Source organism: Scyliorhinus torazame, chromosome 4, assembly GCF_047496885.1.
Source record: "Scyliorhinus torazame isolate Kashiwa2021f chromosome 4, sScyTor2.1, whole genome shotgun sequence".
In the NCBI taxonomy this organism is placed as follows: domain Eukaryota; kingdom Metazoa; phylum Chordata; class Chondrichthyes; order Carcharhiniformes; family Scyliorhinidae; genus Scyliorhinus; species Scyliorhinus torazame.
Window position 1 is genome coordinate 277,513,193 of NC_092710.1, and position 16,618 is coordinate 277,529,810.

The 16,618-nt window shown below is 45.3% G+C and overlaps 1 protein-coding gene across 3 annotated transcripts in view; it reads left to right on the plus strand.

Annotated features, from left to right (window-relative positions):
* Positions 1 to 16,618, plus strand: part of phip (pleckstrin homology domain interacting protein) — a 323,766-nt gene that overhangs the window by 292,636 nt on the left and 14,512 nt on the right. For all 3 annotated transcript variants that reach the window (XM_072499823.1, XM_072499824.1, XM_072499825.1), the window contains exons 36-38: positions 8,515 to 8,667; positions 9,895 to 10,058; positions 14,223 to 14,488. In XM_072499823.1, the coding sequence (XP_072355924.1) occupies positions 8,515 to 8,667; positions 9,895 to 10,058; positions 14,223 to 14,488 (583 nt within the window). The remainder of the gene's footprint in view (positions 1 to 8,514; positions 8,668 to 9,894; positions 10,059 to 14,222; positions 14,489 to 16,618) is intronic.

The window sequence follows — 16,618 nt, forward strand, 5'->3', positions numbered from 1 at the left end:
GATTACCTCACAGAAAGATAGAGGGAATGGAAAAGAAGTAGACAACAGCGGCAACCCAGGGGGGAGGGGGGGAAGGGGGGGGGGGAGGAATCGAACGGACTCTCAGAGATGTTATTATATATGTATAATAGGTATAGGTACTTGTCATAGGTAATTGTATATTGGATTGTTGGATTGTATTTTTGGAGAGTATTTATTTTGGACAAGGCAGTTGCCATTCAGTTTTGTTTTTGTTTATATATTATTTATTTATTTGTTTAAAACTAGCCACTGTTATTTATATTGCTTTATTGTTGTGCAAAAGAAACACTACGTACTGTTATGTTTGGCCAAAAATCTTGAATAAAATATATATTTTTTTTAAAAATTGACTTTGAAGGAAGGAAAGAACTTGCATTTAGAGAGTGTGTTTAATGATTTGAGGATTTGCCAAAGTGCTTCACAGCCGAGTAAGTAACCTTTTTGGAACACAATCTTGTTAAAATGTAAGTAAGCAAACTTACGGTGGTGGCTATGAAGAAGTAAGTCGCACATTTGGTGGCTCCCGCTCGGGTCGGACCTTTGGACCTTTTCCCCGATTTTTTTCACCGGACTTGAACTGTAAAACTGAAGACAGAGGCAATTATGTACTGAATTCCCACATCAGTGCGTGGAGAGAAGGACTAGAAGTGCTCGGAAAGGCAGAAACAGAAAGACAGAGAAGGCTTGGGCTGAAGCTGCAGTGGGAGATAGCATGGCGGAGGACCGGACTCTGGTTTGTCGACCCAGCGGTCAACGGAGCAGCTGATGCAAGTTATTCAGGAAGGCTTCACTAAGCACAAACGGTACTGCTTGGACCCGTTAAAAGAGTCGATTGAGCAGCTGGAGCTTAGATTGGATGCTCAAGATCAGGCGATCCAGAAGGTGGAGAAGACGCTGGCTGAGCAGGAGGAACATCAAACTGCGGTGGAGTTGGAGGTGGGGATGCTGAGAGACCAGCAGAAGAAGCTCCTGAAGAAGATGGAGGACCTAGAGAATAGGACCCACTGGCAGAACTTGAGAATCGTTGGGCTCCCGGAGGGGTCCGAAGGAGCGGACGCTGGGGCATACGTCGCAGATATGTTTGAGAAGCTGCTGGGGATGGGGAATTCTCCCGACCCTTGGAGGTGGACAGGGCTCACAGAGCACTCGTAAGGAAGCCGCGAACGGGAGACCCCCCCCGAGGGCAATGGTGGTGAGATTCCACAGGTATTTGGATAAAGAGCCCATTCTACAGTGGGCCAAGCAGACACGGAGCTGTAAGTGGGACAATAGTATCTTGCAGGTTTACCAAGACCTGAATATGGAGGTGGCCAGGAGAAGAGCAGGCTTCAGCCAGATTAGGTCGATCATTTTTAAGATAAAGGTGAAGTTAGGACTGTTGTATCCGGCCCGTCTCTGGGTCACGTACGAGGATCAGCACCTTTATTTTGAGTCGCCTGAGGACGCACTGGACTTCGTGAAAAGGAAAGGACTGTTGGTGGACTGAGAACTTTTGAACTTTGCTTCAGCGTTCATGGTTTCTTTTTTTCTTTTGGTTTCTCTGTTCTTTTAAAAAAAAAAAAAGTTTCTTGTTTTTTGTTTTGCGGAAGCTGTTTGTAATGCCTTCTGTGTTGATTTGGGACAGAGTGGCAGAGCTGAGTGAGTTAAGATTATCATTTGCACTGTTGGGGGATGGAGGTGTGCTTGTTTAGATTTTGGTGTTTGGTTGTTTGATGTTGGAGTATGTTTGTATGAGGGGGGGGGGGTGAGGGAACAATAGGTGAGAGACTATCCGGCGCCAGGTATGGGGTGGGTGGGCTAGCTCATGGGAGCGCAGTGGGGTGTGTTCACATGTTCGGTTTATCAAAGGGGTTGGGTTACAAAGTGTTGTTACTAGGGGAGGGGGGGAGAAATGTTCTGCTGACGAGGGAGGGACTTGGGCCAAGAGACAGAGAGGAGGTTGGGGGCGGAGGCTGCCTGGGGGTGGACCGGTGGAGGCGCAGAACATGTGCTGGAGGCGGGCCCAAAAAAGGGGATGGCTGATTGGCAAAGGGGGGGTCAATGAGCCCCCCAACTAGGCTAATCACCTGGAATGTTCGAGGGTTAAATTGGCCGGTCAAGAGGGCACGTGTGTTCGCGCATCTTAGGGGACTGAAGGCGGACGTGGTAATGTTGCAGGTGACTCACCTTAGAGTAACTGACCAGATTAGATTGAGGAAAGGCTGGGTCAGTCAGGTCTTTCACTCGGGACTAGATTCAAAGACTAGAGGGGTCGTGATCCTGATCAATAAGCGGGTGGTGTTTGAAGCGGGTAGAATAGTATCGGATGTGGGAGGTCGGTACATTATGGTCAGTGAGAAACTGGAGGGGGTGCAGGTGGTATTAGTAAATGTGTATGTGTCAAACTGGGATGATGTGGAGTTTATAAAGAGGATGCTGGGGAAGATACCGGACTAGGATTCGCACAGATTGGTCATGGGAGGGGACTTCAACACAGTTATTGACCGGTCAAGCGCGAAAACGGGCAGGGTGCCAGCAATGGCAAAGGAACTAAAAGGGTTCATGGAGCAGATGGGTGGGGGGAGGGGTGGATCCATGGAGATTTGGGCAGAACTGGGTTGACCTGCAGGTTAGTAAAGACAGTAACCAGCGCCCGCACTGGAGGTTAGATGTTAGACGTTTTAGTTGCTGTGATATGAAGAGTCTAAAGTCCAGTTCCTTTTCACCAAACACCATTTATTTCACTTCCACAGCCTCTGCACAAAACTCCAACACACCACCTGACACAAGGGCCACCTGAAGCCCCTTTACATATCAGTGTCAATCATTGGATACTTAACATAAATGAGACAACTAATTGCGATGTCTCTTAATGCATTACTTAACTCTTAACCCATTACTTAACTCTTAACCCATTACTTAACATTAGATGTGGGACTTTTGGCTGACGAAGGGGTGTGCGAGCGGCTGAGGAAATGTATTCAGAACTACCTGCAGGTCAACGACACGGGGGAAATTTCTGCAGCGGTGGTCTGGGAAGCACTGAAGGCAGTGGTTAGAGGGAAGCTGATCTCGATACGGGCCCACAGGGAGAAGGTAGACAGGACAGAGACGGACCGACTGGTTAAGGAAATACTACAGATCGATAGGAGGTTTGCGGAGACCCCAGAGGCAGGGCTTTTAAGGGAACGGTGGAGGCTACAGGCGGAGTTCAGCTTGTTAACCACAGGGAGGGCGGTGGAGCAGCTGAGAAAGGCGAGGGGGACGATCTATGAGTATGGAGAGAAGGCCAGCAGAATGCTTGCACAGCAGCTTAGAAAGAGGGAGGCAGCCAGGGAGATAGGGAAGGTAAATGACGGAGGTGGGAACCTGGTTGTTGATTCAGCAGGGTTGAATAAGGTGTTTAGGGATTTCTACAGTAGGCTGTACAGGTTGGAACCCCCTAGGGGGTCGGAGGGGATGAGACGCTTCTTGTGGGGGCTGAATTTCCCGAAGGTAGACGGGAAGCTGGTAGAAGAGCTGGGGGCCCCGATCGGGTTAGAAGAGATAGTGGAGGGTCTGAAGGCCATGCAGGCGGGTAAAGTCCCGGGGCCGGACGGGTACCCAGTGGAGTTTTATACGCTTTCTGGTATATTGGGGCTGGTGTGGATGAGGATGTTCAATGAGGCAAGGGAAAGAGGGATGCTGCCCCCGACGATGTCACGGGCCATGATTTCGCTGATTCTGAAGCGGGACAAGAACCCGGAGCTGTGTGGGTCCTACAGGCCGATATCCCTGTTGAATGTAGACACCAAACTGCTGGCCAAAATTTTGTCCTTCAGGATTGAGGATTGTGTTCCGGGTGTCATTGGGGAGAACCAGACGGGATTTGTTACGGGTAGGCAGTTGGTGGCCAATGTAAGACGGCTGTTAAATGTGATCATGATGCCCCTGGAAGGTAGGGAGGCGGAGGTAGTGATCGCAATGGATGCAGAAAAGGCTTTTGATCGGGTAGAATGGGATTATCTGTGGGAGGTACTGGGACGGTTCGGATATGGGTGGGGCTTTATTGACTGGGTCAGGTTGCTGTATCAGGCTCCTCTGGCAAGTGTACAGACGAATCAGACTATTTTAGACTGCACCGGGGGACGAGACAGGGATGTCCCCTCTCCCCACTGTTGTTCGCGCTAGCTATGGAGCCTCAAGGTGCTGGTCCGGGAAGGAAGGGGGCGGGGGGGGGGGGGGGGGGGGATGGAGCCCAGAGTCTCACTCTATGCAGACGACCTGCTTCTGTATGTATCGGACCCATCAGAGAGGATGGAAGAAATCATGAGGATTCTAGGGGAATTTGCCCGGTTTTGGGGGTATAAGCTAAATATGGGGAAAAGTGAGATGTTTGCGATCCAGGCAAGGGGCCAGGAGAGGCGATTAGGGGAGCTGCCGTTTATATTAGTAGGGGGAAGCTTTAGGTACCTAGGCATTCAAGTGGCACGGGAATGGGACCGGCTGCATAAATTAAATCTGGCCCGGCTAGTAGACCAAATGAAGGACGATTTTTGGAGGTGGGACGCGCTCCCGTTGTCATTAGCTGGGAGCGTGCATACGGTGAAGATGACGATCTTCCGGAGATTCCTGCTCGTGTTTCAATGTCTCCCCATCTTTATTCTGCGGTCCTTTTTTAAACGGGTCAACAAAATGATCTCTGGCTTTGTTTGGGCGGGCTAGACCCCGTGGGTAAGGAAGGTAATGCTTGAGCAGAGTCTGGGAGAGGGCGGGCTGGCGCTGCCAAATTTTAGTAACTATTACTGGGCGGCGAATATAGCCATAATCAGGAAGTGGGTGGTGGGGGAGGGGTCGGCATGGGAACGTATGGAGGCGGCTTCATGCAAGGACACCAGTTTGGGGGCATTGGTAACTGCGCCTCTGCCGTACCCGCCGGCACGGTACTCCACCAGCCCTGTGGTGGTGGCGGCCCTGAGAGTCTGGGGGCAATGGAGGAGACGTGGGAACAGAGGGAGCATCAGTCTGGTCCCCAATCTGTAATAATCACCGGTTTGCCCCGAGAAGTATGGATGAGGGGTTCTGGATATGGTGGAGAGCAGGGATTGAGTGAATGGGGGATATGTTTATAGAGGGGAGCTTTCCGAGTACGAGGGCGCTGGAGGAGAAGTTTGGGTTGGCAAGGGGAAATTAATTCAGGTATCTGCAGGTGCGGGACTTCCTATGTAAACAAGTGTCAACCTTCCCGCTCCTACCGCTAAGGGGGATTCAGGACACGGTAGTTTCCAGAGGGTGGGTAGGAGAAGGGAGCGTCTTGAACATTTACAAGGAACTTATGGTGTCAGAGGAGACGCAGACCGAGGAGCTGAAGCGCAAGTGGGAGAAGGAGCTGGGAGGAGAGATAGAGGATGGTCTATGGGCGGACGCGTTGAATAGAGTCAACGCATCCGCAACATGTGCCAGGCTCAGCCTGATACAATTTAAGGTCGTTCACCGGGCTCATATGACAGTGGCCCGGATGAGCAGATTCTTTGGGGTGCAAGACAGGTGTGCAAAATGTGCGGGAAGACCAGCGAACGATATCCACATGTTCTGCGCATGTCTGAAGCTTAGGGGATTTTGGCAGGAGTTTGCAGATGTCATATCCACGGTGTTAAAAACAAGGGTGGCGCTGAGTCAAGAGGTGGCTATTTTCGGGGTGTAGGAAGACCCGGGAATCCAGGAGGAGAAAGAGGCAGACGTTCTGGCCTTTGCTTCCCTGGTAGCCCGGAGACGGATGCTATTAGCTTGGAGGGACTCAAAGCTCCGAAGTCGGAGACCTGGCTATCGGACATGGCTAGTTTTCTCTGTTTGGAGAAAATCAAGTTTGCCTTGAGAGGGTCACTGTTAGGGTTCGCCCGGAGGTGGCAACCGTTCGTCGACTTCTCCGCGGAAAATTAATCATTAGCAGAAGGGTGTGGGGAGGGGGGTTAGTTTAGCTTAGAGTAGGGGATTAATAAAGGTGGGACCTGTAAGGGAGGGAGACAGCTTTTGCACTATGTTTATAGTTTCATGTACATTGTTTATCATGTTGCTATAATACCAAAAAACACCTCAATAAAATGTTTATAAAAAAAAAATAGTAACAAAGCACAATATATAATTTAGATGCTGCAACGTCCCACAAAGAACGATGGAGTAATTGATCAACTAATCCTTTTTTGGCATATTGTTGAAGACTTAACATTGGACAAGACACTTGAAGAACTTTCCTGTTCTTTTTTTACAACAAACCATTTTATTGAGGTATTTTAGGCATATAGAAAAACTGACATTGTACAGTACAAACAAAAAAAGAAGTCAAGACACAAATTCCACATTAAACATAATGCAAACCACGGTTCTGTTCACACACGGACCTGCCTCAATATCCCCCTACTCTACTCTACTCTACCCTAGCCACCGCCCACCCCCCTGCTGACGCTTACTCCTCTGCGAAGAAGTCAATAAATGGCTGCCACCTTCGGGCGAACCCTAGTAGCGAACCTCTCAAGGCGAACTTGACTTTCTCTAGGCCAAGAAAGCTCGCCATGTCCGATAGCCATACCTCGGCCCTCGGGGGCTTTGAGTCCCTCCATGCTAACAGTATTCGTCGCCGGGCTACCAGGGAAGCAAAGGCCAGAACGTCGACCTCCCTCTCTTCCTGGACTCCCGGGTCCTCCGAAACCCCAAAGATTGCCATCTCCGGGCTCATTACCACCCCAGCTTTCAATACCCGGGACATGACATTGCGAATCCCTGCCAATACCACCTGAGTTTAGGGCATGACCAGAACATGTGTACATGGTTAGCCGGCCCTCCGGCACATCTAGCACACTTGTCCTCCAGCCCGAAGAATTTACTCATCTGGGCCACCGTCATGTGGGCCCGGTGCACGACCTTAAACTGGATCAGGCTGAGCCTGGCGCATGTTGCGGTCGTGTTTACTCTGCTCAGGGCTTCTGCCCAAATATCGTCCGCCAGCTCCCCCTCGAGCTCCTCCCGCTTAAGCTTCAGGCCCTCGGTCTGCGTATCCTCAGCTCTCATTAGCTTCTTGTAGACGTCTGAAACTCTACCCTCTCCCCTAGAAACTATCCTGTCCTGCCTCCCCTTCAGCGGGAGATGTGGGATGGACGGCACCAGTCTGCATACAAAATCCCTCACCTGCAAGTATCTAAAGTCGTTCCCTCTCATCAGCCCAAACTTCTCCTCCAGCGCCCTCATGCTCGGGAAGCTCCCTTCCAGGAACAGATCCCCAATCCTCACAATCCCTGCCCTCCTCTACAGTCGATAGCCCACGTCCATGTTTCCCGGGGGAACTTTCCCGTTCTTTGAATAGCGCCCCCCAAAAATTCTCCATTTATGAAGGAGTTGCAATATTGTCAATGGTGTGATGCAAAATAATGCAGTTTGTCATGCCTCCAGGTGAAGCCTCACCTGAGAAATGTCACCCTTCATCTGGGAAACATTTAAACAAGACTGCATATTTGACAAATTTCTAAAATCTTGTACACTGTAATGTATTCACAGAATTATTACAGTTCAGAAGGAGGCCATTCGACCCATTGTGTTGGCACTGGCTCTCCAAATGCGCATCATGCCCTAGTGCCATTCCTCTGCCTTTTCCCCGTACCCCTGCACACTGTTTTTAATCAAGTAATTATCTAATTCCCCCTTGGATGCATTGATTGAACCTGCCTGCACCACACCTCCAGGCAGTGCATTCCTAACCTGAACCACTTGTGCGAAAAAGTTTTTTCACACATCACATTTGTGTCTTTTGCAAATCATTTCTTAATCTGTGCCCTCTGGTTCTTGATTCTTTCACAAGTGGGAACAGATTCTCCCGATCTACCCTGTCCAGCCCCCCTCATGGTTTTGAACACTTCTATCAAATCTCTACTTTGCCTTCCTCTTCCCAAGGAGAACAGTCCCAATCTATCTTCAGAACTGAAGTTTCTCATACCTAAAACCATTCTTACAAACTGTATCGTTGAGCTTATTACAATAAAATTACTTTTGTGTTATTTGGACACTATTTGACATTCATATTGCATTCAACCTTTCTTACAATTTTACCTGCTGAGTATTTCCAACATTTCCTGTTTATATTAAGGATATTCATTTGTACTTTTTTTTTACACGCAACTTCGCCAGTACTATTGTGATACATAGACCAACACCAGACATTACTTTGGCAGAAGTCTGGAGAGTAATTTACAGCACTTGTGGTCATTCGACCCATTGAGTCTGTGCTGGCTTTCCGTGGAGCAATTCATTCAGTCCATTTCCTCGCTTGACCCCCCTGTAGCCGTGCAAATGTTATTACTTCCAAGGGCCCATCCAATTTCATTTTATGTTTTCATTAAACTTAGCCAATCGCTTAGGAGATTGGTGAGGACATTTCTGGGACATGGTTCATCATGCTAACCGAATGTATCACTTGCACGTTCTTGATCTTTGCCTTGATTTTTTAAATTAGTGGTCTTATTTTTGTAAAAATTCTGTTTATTCTAGGATTATAGAGACATCGTTGACACCCCAATGGATTTTGGAACTGTTCAAGAGACATTGGAAGCTGGAAATTTTGAGACGCCAATGGAATTGCATAAAGACGTGCGCCTTGTTTTTAGCAACTCCAAGTCTTACACTCCCAGCAAAAAGTCACGGGTAAGCTGACAGTTAAAATGACGTATGATCTATTCAAAATAAGTAAGAAAGTCCGAGCATGATGTTGGTTTTGATTGATGCTATTGACATTTTAGAAACGAGTACATCCTGTTTGTTGGCCATTCACCTGTGGACACAATAGGAAGTAGATTTACTTTTCAGGACTTCAGTCCATCCCAAATTCTGGATATTTCCATAGCCCTTTTATAAACATTACAGGGCTAAAATTCTCAATCTCTCTCTCTCTCTCTCTCTCTCTCTCTCTCTCTCTCTCTCTCCCTCCCCCCTCCCCCCTCACCCCCACCCCACTTTGCTCTGAAGATATTTAGATGGGTTTGAATCTCTCCCACCTGTTATGTGCAAAAGGCAAGGAATTAGCATAAAAAAGAGCTGCCATGCCTAACGAAATAGCCAAATGACTCTCATCTGTTTTCCTTCTCCTTGTGTAACCGGCTGGAAGTAACATTCCAAATCAACCAGCCACTTGATATCTGCAAAACTCCTCTGAGCTTCTTGAAACAAAATAAGTGATCATTCTCAGTAGGGATGTACACATTGCTACAAAATAACTACTGCTACAAAGGAACTCTTGAGAATTGAAATTTAGTGTCTTTTAAAGAGTTGCTCATCGACTATAAAGTTTTACATTGTGACATCAGCTCACAGGTGACATTGCGTTGAACTGTAAGGAAATAAGTTGCATTTAGAGTGTGCTTTTAATGACTCGAGGATTTGTCAAAGTGCTTTCACAGGCACTTAAAAAACGTGATTTTTGGAATGCTCCTTGTTATAATGTAACCAAGCACAATCGATCGTTTACGTGCCGCAGCATCCCACAAAGAACAATGGAATAATTGACCAGGTCAATTTATTTCACTTATTCGTTGAGACTTAAATATTGGGCTTGCCATGGAAAACTTCCATGTTCTTTCAATCGTGCTAAAAAAAATTCTCTGTTTCTGAAGGAGTATCAGAATTCAGCAGATTGCATTACTTATTAATGATGTAATGTAAAATGATGCCCAGTGTGCCATGGCTCCAAAACCAAGTCATCGAGCCTCACCAGGGAAAGATCACCCCTCATTTGGGAAACACTGTTGTAACAAAACGGCCTATTTAACAAAGTTCTAAAGTAATCTAATATTCTAGCATGTAACGGTCACCTTATTTACTATGAAATGCCTGCCGTGTTATTTGGACCCTTAAAAAAGCATTCATTCTCACCAGATCTACAGTATGAGTTTACGGCTGTCGGCAATGTTTGAAGAACACATGAGCTCCATCATATCTGATTATAAGGCAGCAGTTAGATTCTACTCGAGAAAGAAGGCTTCCAGCCAACGGCGCAAGCGGAGAAGAAGTAGCTCTCCCTCTGGCAGTGCTGCATCAAGGTATGTTAATTGAGGGCACATTGAAGTGGTTTTATTTTGAGGATGGAGATCTAATATTTTGTTTTCTGCGCGAAACAAACTGAATATTACAACCTCACAAAATCACCAAGAAAGACAGATTGACAAAGCTGTGTAACCACAAACTAATGATTCGTTAATCTAGTCTCGTCTCAAAGTATTAAACTGTTCCTGCTGATGCATATTTCAGCCTATTTAGTGAAGCTTTCAAGGTATTTAAATTGTTTTCACATGTTGAGTGAGCAGGATTTTCTTAATGCTGCCATGTAAAGTAATGGTGATTGTTTAAAGCCCTATAGAATGTAAAAATGTTCTCTATGGCACAGAAAATAGTTATGTGTTTCATTATAAGGTTGTATTTCGTTCCACCATCTATTGTACTGCTCCTTTGTAGGAGGTCTGGAGAAGAATATTTATTGGCATCATCAGAAGTTATAACACTGACAAAGAGTGATAATTATCGGTTCATTTTATCGTATGAAACAGTGGATCTCAATTTTTTTGGGGGTATGGTGTTGATCGGGAGAGAGATCGGAAGAGACAAAGTGAATGCATCGATGGGGGCGATGAGGCAAAGAATGGAATGGTGGCATCAGAATCTGCAAATCACCAAATTCACCAGAATTCTAGAAGAATTGTCCTTAAATGCGGTCAGGCTGATATGGTCAAATCTTCTTACTACTCCTTTATCATGTTAACAGAGGCTTTAGATGATGTTCCCAGACTATGGAGGAAATTATGTCTTCTTTTGGCCGAAGCAGTAGGGGCATCAGCTTGCAACATTAACTCTTTCTCTCTCCACAATTGCTAATTGATTTGTGAAAAAATGAAATGAAATGAAAATCGCTTATTGTCACAAGTAGGCTTCAAATGAAGTTACTGTGAAAAGCCCCTAGTCACCACATTCCGGCGCCTGTTCGGGGAGACTATTTACAGCATTTTCTGTTCTTATTTCAGATTTTCAGCATCTGTAGTAATTCACATTTTATGAAAAATCATTACACGCAACTTTTTTTTTGTTTGGACTGAAGGAATATAAACAACGTTCCATTTCCTTGAGTAAATGGCTGGGACTATTGGTGCTCTCAAGATATATATATATATATATATATACTCAAAATATTTAACATGGTTAATTGAGAAGAAATGTAATTAAATTCAGGAGGATATAGCAAAGCTAGAAAATCCAGTATCTAGATTGGGATGAAATTTAATGCAAATAAATTTGAGGTAATGCATTTTGGAATGAATGATATAGAATGTAAATAGATGCAAATTTGTTTATAAAAGGAGAAACTTGTGGCTTAAAATGCACAAATCTTAAAATGTTTGATGGTCAGTAAAATGGAAAGTAATAATGTTAAATCTGGACAAATCATTGGCTCGACTGTAGTTAGAACATGGTGTTCAGTTTTGAGCACCCTACTTCAGGCAAAATGGTACGGTCATGGAGAGGATATATAGATTCGCTAGATTGATACCAGAGATGATAAGCTTTAGTTAGGCTAGAATAACTGGTGATCTTTTTGCTGGTACAGACAGGCTCACAACCGCTGAGACCACACCTGGCCCGCGTCGTTGGGAACTCGGCCCATCGGAGGCAGAGCATCACGGTGGGCCCGATAATTGTATAAAAATGGGGTTGCGACTGCGTGCGGCACGTGTCTCGATGATGCCAATTTGGAGGGAGCGGAGCATCGTGACCCGGCATCAAACCGGCACCTGCCGCGATTTCGACGTCGGAAGCCATTCTCCGCCTGATTTTGGCGTCGGGCAACGGAGAATCCTGACCATGGACTTTATTGGAAGTGGAATGGAGTATAATAATAAGGAAGTCGTTCTGAAATTGTACAGAGCTTTGGTGAGACCACACCTAAAGAACTGTGCACAGTTTTGGTTTCCATATTTAAGGAAGGGTATACTTGCCTTGGAGGCAGTATGGCGAAGGTTCACTGGATTGGTTCCTGGGATTAGAGAGTTGTCCTATGAATAGAGTCTGAGTAAATAGGGCTTATATTCTTTGGAGCTGAGAAGAATTGACCGTGTTGAAACATACAGGATTCTCAAGGGGCTTGACAGGATGGACATTAAGAGGTTTTTTTCCCCAAGCTGGGGAATCTTGAGAACGGGGCACAGACTTGGGACAAGGGGACAATAACTTGGGTGAAATGCCTTCTCCCAGAGGGTTGTGAATCTTTGGAATTCTCTCCCACAGCAGGATATCCCTTTGTCAAGTCTATTTAACTGCAAGAGGCAGATTTTTAGTCTCTGGGAATCAAGGGACATGGGGAGCAGATGGGAAAGTGTAGTTGAGGCAAGTCAATCATAATCAGATTGAATGTATGGTTCTATTGCTGCTCCTAATTCTTGCATTCTTTTCAGACCCAAAAGAGCAAAGAATCATAGAACCCCTGCAGTGCCGAAGGTGGCCAATCAGCCCATTGAGTCTGCACCAACCCTCTGAAAGAGCACCCCACCTAGGCCCACTCCCCTCCCCCATCCCCGTAACACCACCTAACCTATCCATCTTTGGACACTAACAGGCAATTTGTAGCATGGCCAATCCATCTAACCTGCACATCTTTGGATTGTGGGAGGAAAGCCCACAGACATGGGGAGAATGTGCAAAATCCACACAGACGGTCACCCAAGGCTGGCATTGAATCTGGGTGCCTGGTGCTGTGAGGCAGCAGTGCAAACCACTGTGCCACCGTGCCGGAGAAGTAAAAGGTTTTTTAAAATTACGTAGAAAGTTGTTGAGAGAAGAAATGCACATCAAAAACAGTGGTGGAAACAATATCCAAAATATTTTTTTTAATGAAAATGGATGAATATTTGATAAAGCAAGCAAAATGGTCAAATAGATAGCTGTTTTAAAAAGTCTACATCACATATAACAGGGCAAATGTTGGGAAGTTTGGTGACTCTTAGTCAAAATTTCAAAGATTAATTGAGGCAAATTCTCAAAGTTATCAAGTCCAGCATTTGAGGTGATGGTAGAGATTGATCTAGGCTGTGAATTTAGTAGAAGATACAGAGGATTTGCACAGGGAAGGAAAATTGGGATAATGTGCTGCACCAAGCAAGTAAGTGAACTTCACTATAGCTGAATTGAGTACTGTCCGCAGATGTCTGTTTGCTGTCTCCCTGCCTGCCCCTCTTGGTCGGTTAATCATATATGCCATGCACAAAAAGCACAAATCAAATGAAAAAATATTTGAAACCAGAATACAAAAATCTTGGAAAAACTTGTTTTAGGGGCTGGTTTAGCACAGGGCTAAATCGCTGGCTTTGAAAGCAGACCAAGGCAGGCCAGCAGCATGGTTCAATTCCTGTACCAGCCTCCCCAAACAGGCGCCGGAATGTGGCGACTAGGGGCTTTTCACAGTAACTTCATTTGAAGCCTACTTGTGACAAGCGATTTTCATTTAATTTCTTCCTGAGGTTTGAATTTATTTTTAATAGAGCTTCAGCATGAATATAGAAAAGTTTTCTTTGAACATGATGTTAAAGAAATTGAATCTGCTGAGGGTCAATCACCAGAGGACGCAAATTTGAAATACTGTAATCGGCAAAAAGAATCGGAGTTGAGGATTTATTTTAGTGAGTTGTTATCATCTGGAATGTGCTACCCGAAAGGGTGGGGAGAAGCCAATCCAATGGTGACTTTCAAAGGGAATTGGATACATGAAAAGGAAATATTTGCTGTGGGAAATGAGCAAGGATGTTAGACTAATTGGATAGCTCTTTCAGAGGGACACGATAGCCTTCTTAGTGTTGTAAGATTCAGTGATTCTATTGATAGGTAGGTTGGTTTTGTCAATGGAGTTAAAATGCAACACAGTGATTCTGATGTTGAATTAAGAAACATTTCATACAAGGAGCATTTTGTTAACGGATGAAGGGACAAGCTAGGAATAAATTATTCTTGTGATTTACCATTCTTTGATTCAAACAAACAGTGATGTGAATTTGAATTAGTTGTTGTGTCTTTTATTTAGCCGAACGGTTTGCAGCAAAGAATAAGATGATAATGAAATTTCTTACCACTTCCCTTGAATAATGTTGAAAAAGGAAAAACCTTTCAGCCAAAAAATGAGGGTTTCAATTGTGGCAATGTAATGACAATCCGTGTTTTACTTACAGCCCTGAAAGGAAACGAAGGTTTTTAAAACCCCAAGCCAAGATGGAGCAGCCCATTTCTTCACTCTTATCTCTGCCTGTGAGATCAGCAGGTATGAAAACCTCGGTTATTCAGGCCAACGGCAAGGCTGGCGAATCTGCTTCTGTCGTCCGAACCAGAAGCACAAGGCTACGACCGGGGACCACCTCTGCAACTGAAACATCATCTTTGTTAGCGGCGGTAGCAGCAGTTTCAAAATCTTCTGTTGCAGCATCAACAGGAAGTGCAAGTAAGAGACAGGTTTTGTTGCTCGATATCTTATTGTTGGGGTTGATAAAATTCTTAACGGCACTGTACTGCCAACTACTTGCCAAATAAAATGCAGCAAAGTTGTGTGTGTGTGGCTGGAGTGAGGAGGGGGGGGGGGAAGACGACAACATTAAATAGGTATAATTTTATGAACACTAAAGCATAGATTTCATGCGTTTGAGATTAGTAGATGATTAAACCTACAGGGCTGATTGCCCCTCTGCAGCCAGGTTCTCAATATCCTCTCCTGCAACATGTAGCTGTGTTTTGGGCACTCAATTTATAAAACCTGACATTAAAAATTGACAAACATTTATGGGTTAATTTTTTGCAGATATTAATTCCATTTCCATTGTTTGTAGTGAATGTAATCTTGGCTGAACATTGGAAAGACACTTCAGCCTTCACATTATCTTTGGGCCTCGCCACACATTCAGTAGCTTTGCCACCATTATCTCCCCAGCCACCCCCTCAGACTGAATTAAACTGTTCGCAACCATAGCAACCTGTTTGACATCCATGCTGAACTTTTATCCTTGTGTCTTCTGTAGCATCATCAGCTACCAACTCAACCTCAGCAAATCTTCATCTGAATCTCCAATCGATGTGTATGGCAACTCTAGAATCAACTATTTTAGTGTGCTTCTGCCTGGTCTGCTGTTGACACTATTTGTAGATTTGAACCAATGTGCTCATATCTTAAGCCTGTCGCAAGTGCTGCTTGCCCATCACCTGTGTTCTTACTGATATATGTTGATTTTCATAACTCCAGTTTAAAATTCATCATCTTGTATATCAACCTCTCTACAGACCCAGCCATCCCTATCTCTACAACCCACTCCTTTGAACACTACTCTTTAAACTACAGACTTTATGGCATCTTCCACACACACACACACACACACCCTCTCTGCCCCCAATCCCACCGCTAACTCAAGCCCTGAATGGACAACCATGCTTTTTGATAGATAAATTCTCTTGAATTCCATCCCTAAACCCTCTACATCCCTAATGGTGCTCATTGGGGGAGCAATAGCACAGTGGTAAAATTACTGGAATAGTAATCTAGAGGCCCAGACTCATGCTTCGGGAGTCAAGTTAAATTCCCATCATGGCAGTTGGAGGAATTTAAATTCAATTAATGAATCCGGAATAAGCTCGTCTCAGTAATAGTGACCTTGAAGCTATCGTAAAAATCCATCTGGTTTGTACATGTGAAGAAGCACCCAGGGTAGCAAGGACACAGAATGTACTCTGGGCGGAGGCTTTCAATCCTCTTCAAGAAGAGGAGTTTGGTAGCACCACTTCTGACCGAGCTGGCTGAGTCCTGAAGGTCAAATCTACCAGGCTAGGTCTGAGGCCAGTGGTGATGAAACCAACTGGAACAGCTTGGCTATAGAAGCAGCTAATTCTGAAGCACAAGTCTTCAGCATTGCAGAGCCCATCACCTTTGCTGTATCCAGTGCCTTCAGCTGTGTCTTGACGTCACGTGGGGTGAATCAAATTTGCTAATGACTTACATCTGTGATGCTGCGGATATCAGGAGGAAACCTACTTGACCTTGCCCTCACCAGTCTACTCAGAACATAGAAAATAGAAGCAGGAGGAGGCCATTCGGCCCTTCGAGCCTGCTCTGCCATTCATTATGATTATGGCTGATCATCAAGTTCAGTACCCTGATCCCACCTTGCAGCACATCTGCCCATGACAGTATTGGAGTGAACACCACACAGTCCTTGTGTAGTCCCTCCATCATGTTGTGTGGCACAATTGCTGTGCTAAATGGGATAGATACAGAACAGATCTCACCGCTCAAACCTGGGTACCCATGAGGCGCTGTGGGTCTATACTCTCCTCATTTCTGTTTTGAATGCCGCCCACTGCTCTGCTGTTTGAAGTTTATACATTTCAATTAGTTCTCCTCTCAGCCATCTAAATTTTAATGAATACTGGCCCAGTTGAACCAATCTCTCTGTCCATACACAGTACGATCCATATACAATCTCCCATTTCCATATAAAGCTAGGGGCTTTTCACAGTAACTTCACTGAAGCTTACTTGTGACAATGAGGGATTATTATACAGTGGGATCTGGATAACATTAGGCTTG